The sequence below is a fragment of the Haliaeetus leucocephalus genome, unplaced genomic scaffold (genome assembly GCF_000737465.1).
Source record: "Haliaeetus leucocephalus isolate CR32 unplaced genomic scaffold, Haliaeetus_leucocephalus-4.0 Scaffold351, whole genome shotgun sequence".
Classification (NCBI taxonomy): Eukaryota; Metazoa; Chordata; class Aves; order Accipitriformes; family Accipitridae; genus Haliaeetus; species Haliaeetus leucocephalus.
Genome location: NW_010972787.1, coordinates 5,749,590 through 5,766,663, shown reverse-complemented (window position 1 = coordinate 5,766,663; position 17,074 = coordinate 5,749,590). Strand labels below are relative to the sequence as shown.

General features: G+C 36.9%; 1 protein-coding gene across 1 annotated transcript in view; it reads left to right on the top strand.

Moving 5' to 3' along the window:
- UBL3 (ubiquitin-like 3) overlaps window positions 1-12,526 on the top strand; it is a 57,864-nt gene extending 45,338 nt beyond the window's left edge. The window contains exons 2-5 of the mRNA XM_010572705.1: window positions 1,855-1,963; window positions 5,629-5,715; window positions 10,259-10,336; window positions 10,745-12,526. Of these exons, the coding sequence (XP_010571007.1) occupies window positions 1,855-1,963; window positions 5,629-5,715; window positions 10,259-10,336; window positions 10,745-10,797 (327 nt within the window). The 3' untranslated portion in view covers window positions 10,798-12,526. The remainder of the gene's footprint in view (window positions 1-1,854; window positions 1,964-5,628; window positions 5,716-10,258; window positions 10,337-10,744) is intronic.
- The last annotated feature ends 4,548 nt before the right edge of the window (window positions 12,527-17,074 follow it).

Below are 17,074 nucleotides of genomic sequence, written 5' to 3'. Positions count from 1 at the left end.
ATGGACATAGACTGGCCATTGCTAAATTTAGGCATAACATTTTGAAGTTGTAATTCATTACAGTAGTCAGGTTTTTGGAGTAAACAGGAATAGTGGAACTTGGTCTGCTTTTTCTGCTAAATCTTGGTGAGATTTGAAAGTAATTCCTTAATCATTCTGGAAATATCAAAGAAAATGGAACTCTAACGTTTATAGCCAGATGTGTTCTGAATTTTATGAATAATTACCTTTGACTAAAAAGCATTCCTGCAGCTTCTCTCCTTGAAGTTTTTTTTTCATTATTTCCTGCTATGCAGCGATACTCTTACAGTGGCTGTGGTACTTTCTCAGAGACAGCAACCACTTGGCTTCTTTCCTGGGCTAACAGCAGAACTCACATTTTCTGAAGGGCGTTAGTAGGGGGACAGGGAGGGGAGCCTAGCACTTTTATGCTAACTCTTTTTATCCTTGCTACACTTGGAAATAGAGACTGAATTGCTTTTTGGAGGTGTCATTTTCTTTATTGACCTTGAAAGGTGCAGGATGATAGAGACTGTAATTTGGATACCTACATTAGGTGCTTAAAGATAGGTGGGATGAATCCAAGCCAAAGCATTCAAGAGAGAATAGACAATCTGTCTGGAGAGCTTCTGAAGTAAGTGGTGAGTAGGTAACTGAGGCAACACTGCCATGTTCAGTGGATATGATATGCTGAGATTTTTGACCCTGAAGAAGTCTTGAAAACTTTGGCATTGCTGTCAATTTTTCCATTTGTATTTGATCTAGAAAACTGTTTACTGAATTCCAACAAGGAAAGCTTTGTTGCAGCTTAACTTAAAATGAGAGCCACAGTTTGAGAGTGTGATTTGGAAAAAAGTATCCAAGCAGTTAGTATGCTAAGTCTTGCTAAAAGTTGATGCAATTTAGGCTTGTAGGCCAAAACACAAAAGCAGCTAGACTCCTACTTGCCATGGGCATTAGTAAGTGCTAGCTACCCAAACACATTTTATGACCTTGCTAGCAGTTGCTTGAGGAGCCAAAATTTAATCTCTTTTACATTGTAAGTAATGTCATAGTGAGCTCTTTATACAGGTTATTTTAATGCTATATGGAAAAGGAATTATACTCGGTAACTTGCAAATAGAAGAGAGGAAGATTATAGCTGAAGATGCCGATGGTTAGATAAAGGAAATCGATGACAGAAAAACTATGATGTGGTGTTATTACTGTATTGCATGTGGATCTCAACCACTTTGCTTTGTAGTGAAAGACAGTGGTGGAACAAAGTTCAGAAGACTGGCAGAGGGATTCAAGTTCTGTGGCAGCTGGGACCGAGGAAGGATGCTGTCTGACTCCCTGGTGTTTTGTAGGAGATACAGTGGGTGAGATCAGGGCTGACAAATACTGTGCTGGAGGGAGTGTGCTAGGGCTTTTACTGAGGCTCACAGGCTATTCAGGTGCAGATTTTGATATTTTTAGTGCTCTCCGTTCAGGTTAATTTTTCAGGTTTATATTTTTCCTCTTCATTCAAGAAGGCGTGTTGCCAGTGTGTCTTAGCTGGAATTTTTTTACACTCTGCTGAAAGCTTTTTGTAATGGCACAGTTGATTCAGTCACTACCTATCAGAATCTTCTGGTGTTTATCATAAAAAATGCCAGCTGTTAGAATTTAATCTTCCTAGATTATGTGTAAACAAACAAAATTTTATTTACCCTCTGACCCTATTTTTAACACCGTCTTAAACTGTGTTCTCAAATCACTTTGGATCAATTTTCTTCTAAAACCAATGGCACCTTTTTAGTAACTTTAAAAAGATAATAATTTAAGTCTTCTCTGGATACTTTCCTAATACTGCTTTTTTTTTTTTTTTTACAGATAAATTTGCGCCTCATCTTGGTAAGCGGGAAAACGAAAGAGTTCCTATTTTCACCGAATGACTCTGCTGCAGATATCGCAAAACATGTGTATGACAACTGGCCAATGGGTGAGTAGCCGTGTGGCTTTGGCTTTTTAACTGGTGAGCTAGAAGCTTCCCTGTATTTTCAGACTGAAGTGTCAATAAGACAACCTCTGTTCTCAGTGTTCAAATTAAGGATGTTTATTGTGTATCTGGGCATAGATTTATATACAAATACAATTGTCGTCTTGCCTTCTTTTTCCCTGTTTCTTTGGTTGGGCAGATTTTTAGATGTCTGGACTATTTCACACTTTATTTCTAAAATTTGCTTCCCCAAACTGAAGTACTTCTTTCCCCCTATCTTTAGATGCTTTTCTTGATCAATATTGTTAGAGGATCTAGTAAGCGTGAGGAAATCTTGGAGATATAAAACCTCTTATGTGAGGACAGCTAATGTAAAACATGGCATGTCACAGGAATGCATTAGTGAAATTGAGTCTGAACTACTTCTTCCTTACTGCCTTATCTTGGAAAGGATCTGTAATAATGATATTTTTCCAGGAAAAAAATCAAATATAAAAGAACAATTTAAGAAACATTAAAAGACTGAGGGAAACAGAGGTTGGTTGTGTGAATATATTTGGTGTTATGCAGGAATACTAGCTTCAGAAAATGGGGTTGAAAACTTCAGATATGTATTCACATATGTGAATAATTCCACAAAAACAAAGTGCTTCTGTTCTCCCTGACTATGATTTCATGGGAAAACAGCCAGAAGAGAGACATAGCATTGCATATGGTGAAAGAAAATGCTTCTTTTGGTACAGGACTTCATTTGGGTTACTGTTTTGATGTTAAAAAAGACTACTATTTATACAAACTAAAACATTGCATTATCTGTTTCTGTGGTGCCTTTGTCAAGGAGGTATGGTGGATGATAGTTCATGCCAAAGATTTAGTATTGATAATCTGTATTTTAGACCTTAAACTGGTGTTTGAGGTCAGGAACAACAGGGTTTCAGGGGACTTGCTTGCTGTTTGTTTTGCTGGGACGCAGCATTATGTATTTAGTAAAATATGTAATGAAGGAGGAGGTTTTTAGTCCTCCAAAGTATTAGGTACAGATGTAAAACACTTTTACACTAAGAGATGTGGTTGGTGTAGCAACTGTGTAGCTACTGTGCGCATTTTAATGTGTGCCTACAACATAGTTGTTGTGACCAAATGTTTTTTGCGTACATTTATCTGAATTAGTAAAGGCAGAACTGTTCTCTTCTTACTCAAGATTATTCCTGAACATGTGGTCTCATGTTCCCAGTCTTGTGAAGAGACTGAAAGTGCAGATTCTGAGTTCAGACTTGGGAAGAAACCCAGACTTTAAAGTCTCTTTTTTTAAAAAACAAGAAAAGTAGAACTGGACATGGAAGCCTCAGTTTAAATGCCTGCTGTCCTGAGAGAGTGCTCTAAATCTTGATGAATATTTAATTGCCTGTGCAAAGAAGAATAGTGTCAATTTAAAAGACTGAGGAAAAATCTGTTTCAGAGTAGTGTATATGTTTTCACAAATACTAGCCCAGTAGCTGTTTCAACACTGAGAGCTGCTCTTTGCCACAGGTCTTGAGAAATCTTGATGAAGACTAAAGTTTCCTTGAAAGAGAGATGATAGGAAATTATTGTTTTTACTACCATTTTGACTTGTCATGATCTTGTGGGGAAAAAAAGTCATGAAATACCTTCAGTCACATGCTGGCAGGATTAAGGGAAACCTCTCCTCCCCTCTTTTGGCAATACAGTTGTTAATTAAAGATATCTTGACTTGTAGTGGAAAATGCCAAATTTGTATTAAAGTATATCATCTAGGTAGGTTACCTGCTCTCTTCCTCCTCTCCATTTTCATCTAAATAATATTAACTTTTTTCTTGTACAGCAATTATCTGCTGAATTTTTTTTTTTTTAAAGTAGTAGGTAAATATTTTATCCTTGGCTCATTTAGTCATCAGTGGAAATTAAAATTTGAAGTCATGTCAGAAAGACATGTTTCAGACTGCCAGCCAAGAAGCAAAACTTAAAAGGATGAGTAAATTGGCAGTTTAACAATGAGCAAATACCTGTGCCAAAATATAGTCTTGTCTTCTTTTGGTTGCTGTTTTACGTCACTGTGGCTCTGTAAACTGGCTGAACTTCTCTCTACAGCCATAGTACAGTGGAGTTCAGAACGTATGGATTAAAAAAAAAATTAAATAAATCTGGTGTCTTCCAAAAAATCATTTACTCTAGCAGTGTGATAATTCAGATCCCTAATGTAGCCGGCTTCACAGCAGAGCAAAAAGGGCATGTGCTTGAATTGCAAGACAATTGAATCAGACCCTGAGTGGAAATACTTGAAATTCAAATAGCTTTGGTTGCCTAATTTGATCTAATCTTATAAACTAGGCACATGGCAGCACCCGGGGATATTGCAGCGTCTGCTGTTGATACCAGCCCTGCCTCCGCCGTGTTCTGGGGCTGCGATGGCTCCTGCTGCCCGCCTCTCTGCCTGCTTGCTTTTCCGCACCAGATGCCTCTCCGTGCACGCTCCGCAGCCGTGGCTTCTGTTTTAAATGCTTCCCCTTCTCCCCTTTTCAGTTCTTGTCCTTTTGTGGTGCCAGTTGCTACTGCCCATATGTTAATTGTATGTTCCCAGTGAACAGGTTGGTTTCTGTTGCTTGTCGTGATCCCTTGCTGAATATTCATTTTGGTATATAAACACTACAAAAGCAGAAAGAGAGAACATTTGTGAACAGCTGTTGCCAGATATCTGGTCAGCTAAGAAACAGAAAACGCTGTATTCCCAGAGAGCCCATTTAAATTCAGCATTTCAAGGTTTTATGGTATTTGTTCTGAAAGCAAAGTGCATATTTATTTGTTGTTCACATTGTGACAGGGAACAGTAAAAGAGTAGGAAAAGATCATTTAAGCCTATAAATTATTTATGACGGCTTAAGCATTATAGGAAATGCATTATAGGAAAACGCGTGCTTGCTTTTCCCGAATCGCTGTTTGCCACATAAAAACATCCACGGACTGTCCTTTGAGAAGTTCCTTCAAATGGATCAGTCAGTGTGTGCTCTGCGAGAGCCCTCTGTTCAGGCTCTCCGCAGTGACCGGTCAGGGCTGCTCAGGTCACTGCCCCCTCTGGATATTTAACTGGTTGGATCTGGCCATCATCAAACACTGCTGAGCAGCCTGCGGAGCGTTTTCAGGGCTGTGATCTGAGAATCCCGTTTCAAATGACCCATCACATGCGCTTTTGCTCTGTGTGTGGCCGCTTTGCATTGCTGGAGAGCAGCTCCAGTTAGACAATTAACTGGTGAGGGGTACAGCTTGAGAATCTTCTGAATGGGAGGAAATAAAGGCAGTTTTAGCTGTTAGTGGATATTAAGCCTCAGGAGGCAACTTGCATTTATGAAATATTTTGTGTAGGACTTGATATATGTGCTAAATGTCTCATGCAGTCTGTGAAGTAAGTTAGTAGTACTTATGCTTGCAGGCATGAAATTCTGTGTTTAATGCCCAATGTCAAATAGTAAAATTAAGAATAGATTTCAGGGGTGCTCGCCTTGAATTATCCTTCTGTATCTTCAGTGCTCTCTCTTTAGCATTCCGTGCAAAAGAGTCCTGTTCTTAGTTTTCTTCCTGGGTAAAGGTGAGAGAAATAACAAAAGATGTTTTTATGACAACGTAACTGTGAAAATTCTCTCTCTTCTCTTCAGATTGGGAAGAAGAACAAGTCAGCAGTCCAAATATCTTGCGGCTTATTTATCAAGGGAGGTTTCTTCATGGCAATGTGACACTAGGAGGTATGAAAATAATTTTCATCCATGTTACAGCCAGGCAAAGGGGATATTTATTTACAGTGCAGTAAATACTACTTTACTGTTCAAGATCACAGTATGGCTTGCTATGTACTATTTTTCTTCTACATAGAGTGACATTGTATCTTATTGTGTATTTTTCCATCTTGTTACCACTAGTTGTTAAACTTTGGGAGGTACCACCTGGTAAGTCAAGTCTCCTCTTGCATAAAGGAACAGTAATACTGCTTTTATTTGTTGTCTTTCTAAATGGATACTTTGCTCCACCTGGCTTACACTGCACTTGCAGGGTAAATTTCTTCATAAATGTCTTAAGCATTTTAAAATGCTTGATAAAGATTATGACAATTGGTTAAACAATACTTTAAATCTTAGTGCAATGAAGGAAGACACCCTATGAATGAGAATGAGGGGAAGCATTCTTGCTGTCCAGTGCTCTCCCAGGGATACAATTGCATAGTTATGTGAAAACAAAAGTAAATGGCTTCACGTCATATGCTAAGGAAATGCAATTCAACTATGCCCCCTTGTGGCAAGTTTTTACTAGAATTATGTATTTTGATGGGTATCTTTGATAGAGATATGACACAAATTTATAACAATGATCTTTCCTTGTGTAGATAAAAGTTGCCAGTGTGCATATCAACTATATCAATGACTAAACAAAATGAGAGTCTCTTCTCTGTGCCAGTTTAAAAATAAATTAATACTCCTATTTTCTCTGTATGTTCAGATTGTTCATGCATTTGGTAATTAAGTGCAATACAGAGAGGAGAATATAATACAAAATCAGTAATGAAATGTTTCTGAAGTTAAGGTGAACCTGAAAAGAATATTTCTGGACTGCTTATGGTGGTCTTTCTATGAAGAAGTGACTGGGATGATATAGCTATTGATTTGCTTTCTACCATTACTGATGTTGGCTAGTGATGTACTTTTAGAATAGATTTACTCTCCATATAAATCAATTTTTAATGCTGCTATATACACAAACAAGATCATGGTCAATTCAGCTGGGAGAACTCTGAAATTTTTATTCACCCTTTAATTTGTATGTTTACCAAGTGCCAATGAGTGCAGCTAGTAGCAGTTCGAGTAGGGTTGAAAGACAAACGTTAAGTCTTGGATCATCTCTGCAGTTACAGAGATGCTAATCTTACCCTGTATTTTCCAGGCAAGGATAGCTAAATGGGATTTTCTTTGCCATTCATCTCTAGGTGTTACTCTTGACCACCAGTGCTTGTTCCCTTTAGTGACATTTGTTAAAATCTAAAACAACTTTGAGAATTTATTTAATATAGTGGTTAACGAGTTAAGCTGAAAAATAATAGCTGCATGCTGTTGACTCTTGCATTAACTCAGGTCTATGGATTTTGAACACTTACTTGGATTTAGGGCATTTTAGTTCATTCTTAATCATTCATGCATTGCAATTTAATCATCATGATTTTACCCTAAGGATCTTATATGTATATTAGTGTTTTTCAAAGATCTTTTTGTTGCTGTATTGTTTTAAGGAAAAAAAAATCCCTAAAACATTGGCTTACTTCAGTACTAATGAAGTTATCTAGAGTAAGATTATACAGCCGAAAGGGGAACAGCAATTCATGAAGCAGCCTGAAAAGACTGTTGCTTCAGTTTATGGTGTTCGTTAGATGTAACCCTAAGTGAACTAGTTATCTTAAGGGAGGAGGGGGGGAATTTCTTGCTAAATACAATATTTAGTTTCTTATGCTGTTATAATACGGTTCCATTAAGCTTTTCTATCTGCAGCTGTCTATAACTGAGTTATAGCACTTAGTGTTTTATTTGCTTTAAGTAATTAGGAAACATTGACTGGAATTTGGACCTACCGTGTACTGAAAGTACTTTATCAACTAGTGAAACAAAAGTTTCCAAGAAATCAGTTTGGTGTTTTCTTTTTTAACAGGAGTCCATTTTTGTTCACATTTAAAAATGACATTGTAACATTCTTGTTGTAACCTCACATGTCGACATAGCGTCTTATGAATTTGAGACTCCTATAAACTAGGAAGCCTGAAAAAATGACAAATTGATAGGAAAAACTGCCTTTTGAGTGAAAAAAAATATTTTAAAGAAACCATCTCTTTTGCCAGCTTCTCTGAATGGACTGCCACTACAAGAACAGTAGAGCTAATGGCATTGGAAGTGGCAAAGAAAAATAGACCCCTCTATAAAGGTTGCCATGCCGCTTTTGCCTGCGGTGCTTGAGCCACAGTTTTGTTGTGTCCTGCCTGTGTGAAGGGTTGGGGAGTTAGCTAGCAAGTCAGAGTCTGTTGTTCAGCTTCCAACAGGAAATTTCATCCTTTAGCTAAATATTTGGTCTGCAGTTTGCATTTGAAATAATATTAATAAGGGAGGTAATACATAACTGACAGTTCTCCATTTCTTGTTAGATAATGGTATGACCACCAATGTTTTACTTCCTTATTTATTGGGAAGGGGGGAAGGGAAGCCAACCCACCCTGTGCCATACGCATACCGAAAGCGGTGGCGAAAAGTAAGTTCTGCCAATAGAAGATCTGGAATAGAAGTGGAATTAAGCAGATGGGAAAGGTATTAAATATAAGTTTAGTTAAAGTGAGAGAAAGGGTTGAGAGAATGAAGACAAGAGCAAGAAATGATTACTGAGCATAGGTTAGGGTGCTCAGATTCTGTCATGGTGGTCCAAGCAAGAAGCTGGAAATTGCTAATAAGAACTTGTGTGAACTATGCAAACTACTAGCTGAAATTAGTTAATTGAAGTATTAGCATATTTTTACTTGATTACTGTAAATAATTAATCTCCACAGCTCACTAATCAAGTATCCTCAAGTATCTTGATTTTGTGAAAGGTGTCCCTAATGTGATTAGTTTGTATTATTTTGCTCTTTCTGTAATGGCTTCGTAAGAGTTTTTCATGAAGACAATCCTTTTCCATTGAGTTTAACGGACTGTTAATACGCTCTTTGCAGAGTTTTCAGTTGTACCACAGAATCAAGTACCCAAAATACTTCATCCTTGTCAGACTTTAAGCTACCAATAACTTGTAGTTGCAGGCACAGGCAGTGCATCAAGTAAACTAAGCAACTTTCAGATCTGACTTTCTGTAGAGATGGCTTTTCCCAAAGTACAGCTACTTCAAAGAAGCTTGTGGAGCTGTGCAAGCAATGCTTACACCTCTGTTTTAATTGTAACTTGCATTTTTTCAGAAAATACTTAGGCAATGAACATGATTTAATAGCAATGTTGTAGCTGTAGGCTTGTATTTGAATACAAGTAGTAACAAAATACTAGGTTTGTTTGTTTATTTTTTTATTACTGAATTTTTATCTATGCTGTAGTGATTAAAATAGAGGCATTTTTCTCTTCAGTTACATTCAGGTTTATTGGACATTCATTATTAATTTATTCACTTAAAATGCCTTGGTGCACTGTATGTGAAAATAGAAGATGTAAATTGAATTTGAGAAGACAAATTCTACTCAAGTCCAAATGACTTGTTTATTTAGGGTTAAATTATTGTTACATTTATCACTAACTTTTTTTCCTCTATAAAGGGGGAGGACAAAACTTAGAGCATCTTTACCTTAGATTTCTCTGAAAAATAATCAAGGAAGATGCTTAATCTTAAGAGTTGGAGAGAGGAAACAAAACTAAAGTTATGTAAAGAACTTGTAAAAATAACCCCCATCCCCCTCACCCCCCAATAATTAGAAGAAGTCAAAGTTCAGAATATTGAATCTGGCAATGAGAATCTGCTAAATATCATGAGCAACAGAGAACCCTTTCGTTTCAAGGAAACTAGAAGTTTTGATAAATACCATACTACAGTGCTAAAACCACAAATACAGCACTGTGTTGGTATACTTAGAATGTGAAAATGATCATTTCGGTTTCAGAAACAAGCAGAACAAATTGTGGAAAGCTCCAATTTTGTTATTTTGTGTTACTAAAGCTCACAAAGGCAGCATTGTGAGAACTACCTTATCTGTTTTAAAATGTTCTAAATTTTATATTTTTCACATGCAACTGATGTTACAGATTAATATTAAAGGCAAGATGCAGACATTTTGTATTTCAGAAAACCTGTATCATGAATCAAAGTATGTTTTAGGAAAATCTGTTTTGTAGTAGTGGCTCAGTGTTTTGATGTCTCAGGAGTAACAACTTAGTGGCTGAATTAGCCACTTTTTTGCATTCATATCAGTAAAGAGAGCTTAGCACCTGAGTCTTGGCATGAATGCCCACTTCTACTTTTACTCAAAAGAGGAAGGCCAAGTTTCCTAACAGGAATATCATGTCTCTAAGAACACAGTGTTTTAAGTGATTCTTATCAGGTCCCAAGACCTTGATCTACAAAACTTTAGCCAGAAATCCCTTCATAAATCTGTTTAGTAAGCAGTTCAAACCAAACAGTATAACTTTTGAACAGATGCTAATCCAATTATATTTAGTTTCAGTTGGGTATTTTGAAGAAAGACGACTGCTGTATTGTATTGATAAATTTCCCTTTTGCCTTTTGCAGCATTAAAACTTCCTTTTGGCAAAACAACAGTGATGCATTTGGTGGCTAGAGAGACATTGCCAGAGCCAAACTCTCAAGGTACGCTGTGCGCTAGAGGTATTTCCTACTCAAGTACATGGCAAAGCAGTCAGATCTCTTACAGGCTTTTTGAGTATTTCATAGCAGAGAAAAGTCAAGTCCTTGTGGTCTTTTGTGAAGCAAGTAATGGAATGCTTTTGTACATGTTGTTTATAGAAAACTAAGAAATTAACTTTCTGGTTTAGCATTTTTGTAGAATGCAGAAATTTACTCAAACCTTAAAAGCTTTCAGTTTTATTGTCAAAAACTACTGATTTATTTTTCAGTTATGTGTGCATGTGTATACTAATAAATAATTTTTTTACTAAAAATAATAAAAAACATACTTGTATCAAGCATACTCACACACAAAACAACCTAATTGCTTTAGAAATGGCATGTAAGCAAAACTTTCTTTTTGTTCCACAGGTCAAAGGAACCGTGAAAAAACTGGAGAAAGCAATTGCTGTGTAATCCTGTAAACCCTGTTAGCTTTACCTGCTAAGTGTGATGTAATATAGTCTTTGTCTTTCATGCTGCTGGAATAGAAGAGGCCCTACCTTGCTTCAAACACCTGTAGGAAGAGCCTGTCTGTAAATCCATGGAACTGAAATATTACACGAACACTGTCTCATTAGTCTTTTTTTTTTTTTTTTTTAAAGAGAAAGATCTATGAACACTTTCATTGTTTGTTTATTTTTTTTAAATTCCTGCTTTTTGTTTGTTGAATAATCTTACAGTATATCAGTTCTCGAAAGAATTCAATCTCCAGAAAAGTTAATGTGTTCTTTTCCATAGCAGGAATCATTTTGCTACCGCAAAAATCTCCATTAACCGGATCTAACCAGTCAAGCTTTCTAGATGCAATTTGCACTAAATATGGTTGACAGTATATTTCTCATCAACAATCTCTAACAATATTTGAGACACCTAGTAATAACCTACAATGTATAATGCAACACTGGAAAATAGTATATCTATAATTAAATCTCACTTATGGCCAAATCAAAGGAAAAAGTGTTAAGTCAATTCTACCTAAGTCAACCTTGGTGGCCGAACTGGCACAGAATACTAACTAAACCAAGTCTAACTATATATATTTTCACTGCAACAAACAAACAAACAAAAAACTATGTGCCTGTAATTTAAAAGCACTCTGTAGAGGGCTGACGAAACTGATTTTTTCGTTACTGCGTGCACTCTGCTCTTGTACGTTAGTTGAGTGCTTATTCAGACAGCACAAACCAGTGCAGAGAGTGCATTTCCTAGCCTTAATATGGGAGGGGTAATTTCCTGTAGTTCATAGGCTTTTATTATTGTGCATAAATATTAGAAAACATCATTTACTAATCAATTTTATGTATTTGAATATTGGCAATTGGTGTTTTTCAGTCATTTTCTTATCTGTACCTTAGTGTCCAGTGTCATGCTTACTCATTAGAGACTTCAAACTTATTAAAGTTTAAAAAGCAAAAAGAAAAACCTCTGCCATAGTACTAGTTTTGTTTCTTTACGTAATCTGCATTTGGTATTAGTGCTTGCAATTGTATTAAAATCAGAAGCTGATTTTTGAAGGCATACATAATTAAAAAGGATGCCATTCTTTTATTTCATATCAATAATTTAAATGTTGATATGCTAAAGAAATTTGCACAGCACTAAAGCATGAGCTAGTTTCATCTAAACCTGTAAAAAATAAAAATAAATAAAAATAAAAAAAAATATAAAAGATTTTATATTTTTTCACTGGGGAGGAATTCTTCCTGGGTGAAATTACAAATATGTGTAGAATATATTTAATAAAAATCTTATAAAATACATAACTATAGAAGTTAAATATAGATTGGCGTGTAGTATAATAGAACAATATTCCATATAAATAGCTTTAGTCTTTAAAAAAAAAAAATGAGTCACAGGTTGACATTGTGTTCTGTACTTAAGTGTCCACAACTCTTACAGATGTTCTGTGTAATTGTTTTTTCGAATGATTGGCATCATTCAAATGTAATCAGTTTATTTTATTCATTGTTACTGCTTTGATGAAATGCTTTATATGCAGTAGATTTACAAAAATATTGTTCATACTGATCAGAATTAAATTTGTATAGAGCAGAGTTTTAAAACAAATTGTAAATAGCACTAAACATTTTCTTTCTGCAACCTGTACTGATAGACTCTTCTGTAAACTAAATAAAAGAATATTGTAGTGCATTTTGGTGGTGTTTTAAGGGTTGTAATTGGGTATGTAACTAGTTTTAAGAATACTTCTTAATCTGGAAACTTAAGGATGGACTCCATTCTATTTATTTTTAAAAAAAGGGGGGGTGGGTCAAAACCTGCTGAAAACTGCTAAAGCGATTTATCACTTCAGTTTTGTTTTCCTTTCACGTCAAAAGAAGTGGCCCGGAGCTTTTTTTTTTCTGTTGGAGAAGAACGCGAGCATGGACAGTTGCAATTGCAAATGTACAGCCATGTCACGCCCTGGTGTACCTCACAGAAGTTATGTGCTGATACTGTAAGTCTTTGTAGTCTTCATTTACTTATAGGGAAGAGTATACACATACCTCTTAGGGTGTTGGGTGCTGACATAACAGCATTATTATGTGCTCATTGCCTAAATGAATCTTGCAGGGGGATGGTTTCCTTGTACTCTGCAGTATAGTTGCTAAATAACTAACTATAGGGACACAAACCTTCTTATTTTTAAAAAGGAAGTTTGATAAACATCAGCTTGAGAAAGCTACTAGGAGCATGTTACCATCTTTAACTATAAAATGAAACTTCCCTTTTCCAAAATGCTGACCACTGAAGTAACGCAGGCTCAGATGGGAAATGGCTATGACAATACAAGAAGAAATGGGCTGAGGCAGGACATGTTTTGTTAGTTCAGCAAGTCTTTTAGATGCATTGATTTTGAAAAATGAATGTTCGAAATGTAATCTTGGTTTGAAAAAGTAGCTGGGTACTTAATACAGTATAAATACATGAAAATCCAGCAGCTTCTAGTTGAAATATTTGGTGAGCTTGAATAGCGAAGTATGTGGAGTTCTCTTTTGTTAAGATGAATAAGATGCATATATTCACATGTCCAAGCAAATCCTTAAATGCTGCTTGGCATTTAAAGCGTGAGCTTGCCAAAATAACTTCTGCAGAAAGCGGGTAGAACCGTTGCCTTAATTTTCCTGCAAATTGTCGGAGTTCTGCCCATTGCAAAGCATTTCTGTTCTGGTGTGAGGTGGGTGGAGAACTGTGGGGGAGAATTGCTAAAAGATTTGTGCTTTTTTTCCATGGATGCTTTGTATTATGGATTGTATATTTGCCAAAACAAAAGCAGTAGCCCTTAATCCCAGACTCCTCAGCCTTGCTAAAGTTCACGCATGTGCTTCTCTTCTACATTTATTGGAGTCAAGAGGATACTTGCAGCCCATAAAGATTAAAGCTAAGTCTTTGCAGGGTCAGGCTGTTGGATGGTCTGATAATATGTTGAAGAGTTTGACATTTGATTTTCACTGTTAGATAGAAATTATATTTTTCCCTATGGATGAGTTAATAGATATCATGAAGGAAGGGAAGGAGAAGATGAATTGAAGCCCTTCATGTTCTGAAATACCATGAAGGGACCACATCTATGTCCCATTCCATTGTGTGGGTTATCAATCATAAATTAATATTCACACACGTGAGGAATAATATCTGATAGCAGTAAAAGTACTCTGTAACTTCTGTTTTCTTAAATGATAGCAAAAATAAGACTTTTGAAATGGTCTTTGGGATTAGCTCAGCTGCTAGAGGAAGAAAGTATGGCCGCTGTAACGTTAAAGGCTTTGCTAAAGTGCTGCATTGATAGTAATCCAGTGCCGATCCCTGTGTTCTCTGAGTACCTTTCTTTAGTACGCTGCATTTACAACAGGACGAACAGTGATTTAATTTAGAAGAGCAATATATGGCGCTCTGTAAAAGCTTCCTTCCTGCCTTACAGGTAAGAAGGAAAGCAGCCGTTTCTGGGCTGGCCAAAAGTCTGCAGTTTCTGCTGCTGCTCTTTGGGGAAGTAGAACTTGTGTATTTTGTGGTTCTGTGTGTGCTCGTATAAGATTCGTTGTACAAATCTTACTTCAAGAAGTGGATAGGAAGATGGATATGCTTCTCCATCTAGAACTCTCACTAACTTTATGCTAATTAAATGGGTAAGCTTAAGCAGATTTTGGGTTACATGTCTTGTGTAAATTGGCATTTAGACCATTAACAGAAGTTGCTCCATTGACACGAATGGGACTTCTGTGCTTAAATCAGAGGAAATGCCAAGATCTGTTAAGATTCTTAATGGAGAGTTCCTACCCCTTTTACTACTTCTGAAGTACTTAGGTTCTTCCTAGATACTCTATCTTGGCTGTAACTTGTCAGTATCAAGCTTATTTTCAGAGCACAATAAAAGGCCTTTGCTGTTATTTAAGAGTCTGGCGGTAATATAAGAGTCATGATAGTAAGTTGTTAAAAATCCTCATAAGGTAATAGCATATTTGTCCTTCTGGGCCATGTGTACATACCTGTGAAGAGGTTTACAATGTAATAGCTAATTTGCTTATCAATTTATTATACTAGACTGTAAAATTGCAAAACCGTCTTTATGCCCTGGGGTTTTCCAATAGTTTTTTCGGCTTTTTTTTTGGGGTTTTTTTGGTTTTTTTTTTTTTTAATTTATAAGGGATTTTTTTAATTAATCTGGAAAAGGAATGACCGGTGAAATAGAAAACGGCGAAGGCTATTAAAGTCAAGATCACAAAAAAATAAGGAAAATTTAGTGGTACCCTATCAAGCTTGTGGAATGCATCACAGTGACAAATGGAGTTCAGTTCTGAATGTAAAGGACAGCATAGTTAAAGAAAGCAAAATATTCGCACAACTCTGAGTTCTAAAATTACCTGGATTAGTCCAGAACTGAGTTCTGGGCATCATGGGCAAACACCTTGTACTGCAAGTTCCTTAAGGTCTGGAAAATGATAACAAAAATAATGAGACAGCAGAAATATTATAGAGAGATTGAAAAGAATGAGCGGCTAAAATAGCTACAGTTATGACTAACACAGAGAAAATGGATGGGGAACTTCTATTTTTGTCTTGTAACTTTATTGGCCCAGTTTTTATATTTGTCTTTAAAGCAGAGGTGATAAATTCAAATCCAATAGGAACATTTTTCATTAAATCAGTGGCACTCACTTCCACCAGAAGTAATTTGAGGAGAAAAGCGGAGCAAGATTTAAAAGGAAAATGGATCATTGTATTGATGAAAATTGATAGAATTTTCAGAATTATTATAATTAGTGAGAACAACTTTTTCTCAACAAGGCAGTAATTTTTATCCTTCAGGAATTATGCTAATTTTCAATGAAGAGCCCAACTCTTGGGGGGAAAAAATATTTCTGGCATATTACCACCTCCATTATGTACAAGCAACTCCATAACGGGAGCCCCAGGCTGTGCAGGAGAAGCGTATCGTGTACCCTGGTAAGAGTTTCTACAAACCTGCTGCTTCACAAGAAGAACTTTTGGTCAGAGTCAAGGTGATGTTCGTTCTTTCCTGGAGCAAGCTTGAGGGAGTAAGTTCCTGTGTTCAGCTGGTGGAGAATGTAAACTGCCTGCAGTTCTTTAGGGCCTCCTCTTGAGCAGTGCAAGATGAAAGCAACCCTGCTTTTATCAATTCAGAGGACGCTGAATTCATAGCTAGGAAATGTTTTGACTTTTCTACCAGAAAATATTCTTCAGCTACTTTTTTTTTTTTTTAATATAGAGGCAGGGTAACAGGATGAAACAGAGAACAATTTTCTTTTCGTGCTGTCGTGGTTTAACCTCAGCCAGCAACTAAGCACCATGCAGCCGCTCACTCACTTCCCCCCCCACCCAGTGGGATGGGGGAGAAAATCAGGAGAAGTAAAACTCAGGGGTTGAGATAAGAAAGGTTTAATAGAACAGAAAAGAAGAAACTAATAATGATAATGATAACACTAATAAAATGACAACAGTAGTAATAAAAGGATTGGAATGTACAAATGATGCGCAGGGCAATTGCTCACCCCCCGCCGACCGACCCCCAGCCAGTCCCCAAGCGGCGAAAACCCTGCCCCCCCCCCACTTCCCAGTTCCTAAACTAGATGGGACGTCCCATGGTATGGAATACACTGTTGGCCAGTTTGGGTCAGGTGCCCTGGCTGGGCATGAGAAGCTGAAAAATCCTTGACTCTAGTCTAAACACTACTGAGCAACAACTGAAAACATCAGTGTTATCAACATTCTTCACATACTGAACTCAAAACATAGCACTGTACCAGCTACTAGGAAGACAGTTAACTACATCCCAGCTGAAACCAGGACATGTGCTTTTATCTATTCTTTGAACTAAAGATCAGGAAGCAATAATGGGAGAAGTTTTAGATGCCTGTCATAGGATCAACCATTAAATGGCTGGTCAAAATTCACCCACCAGCAGCTATCCATGCCACAAAGAGCAGCTGTGGGAAAGAGGTGACTCTTCTTGCCAGGGTGGTGTGGCTCAGGTTGTGAATGAGGGGCAGGAGGGGATGGTATTTGATTGCTTCATGAGGCTTTCAGTTGTTGCCTGGCAAAAAAGGGGATTGGGATCTTGCACTAGTCATTGTGGGGCAGAATAACAGAGTGGAACTGCCTGCAGAGGTTAGATTTTAAAAAAATATAAAAATAAATCCATGATACTGGAAGTCAGCTATGCTGGATGGATGATACTGCACT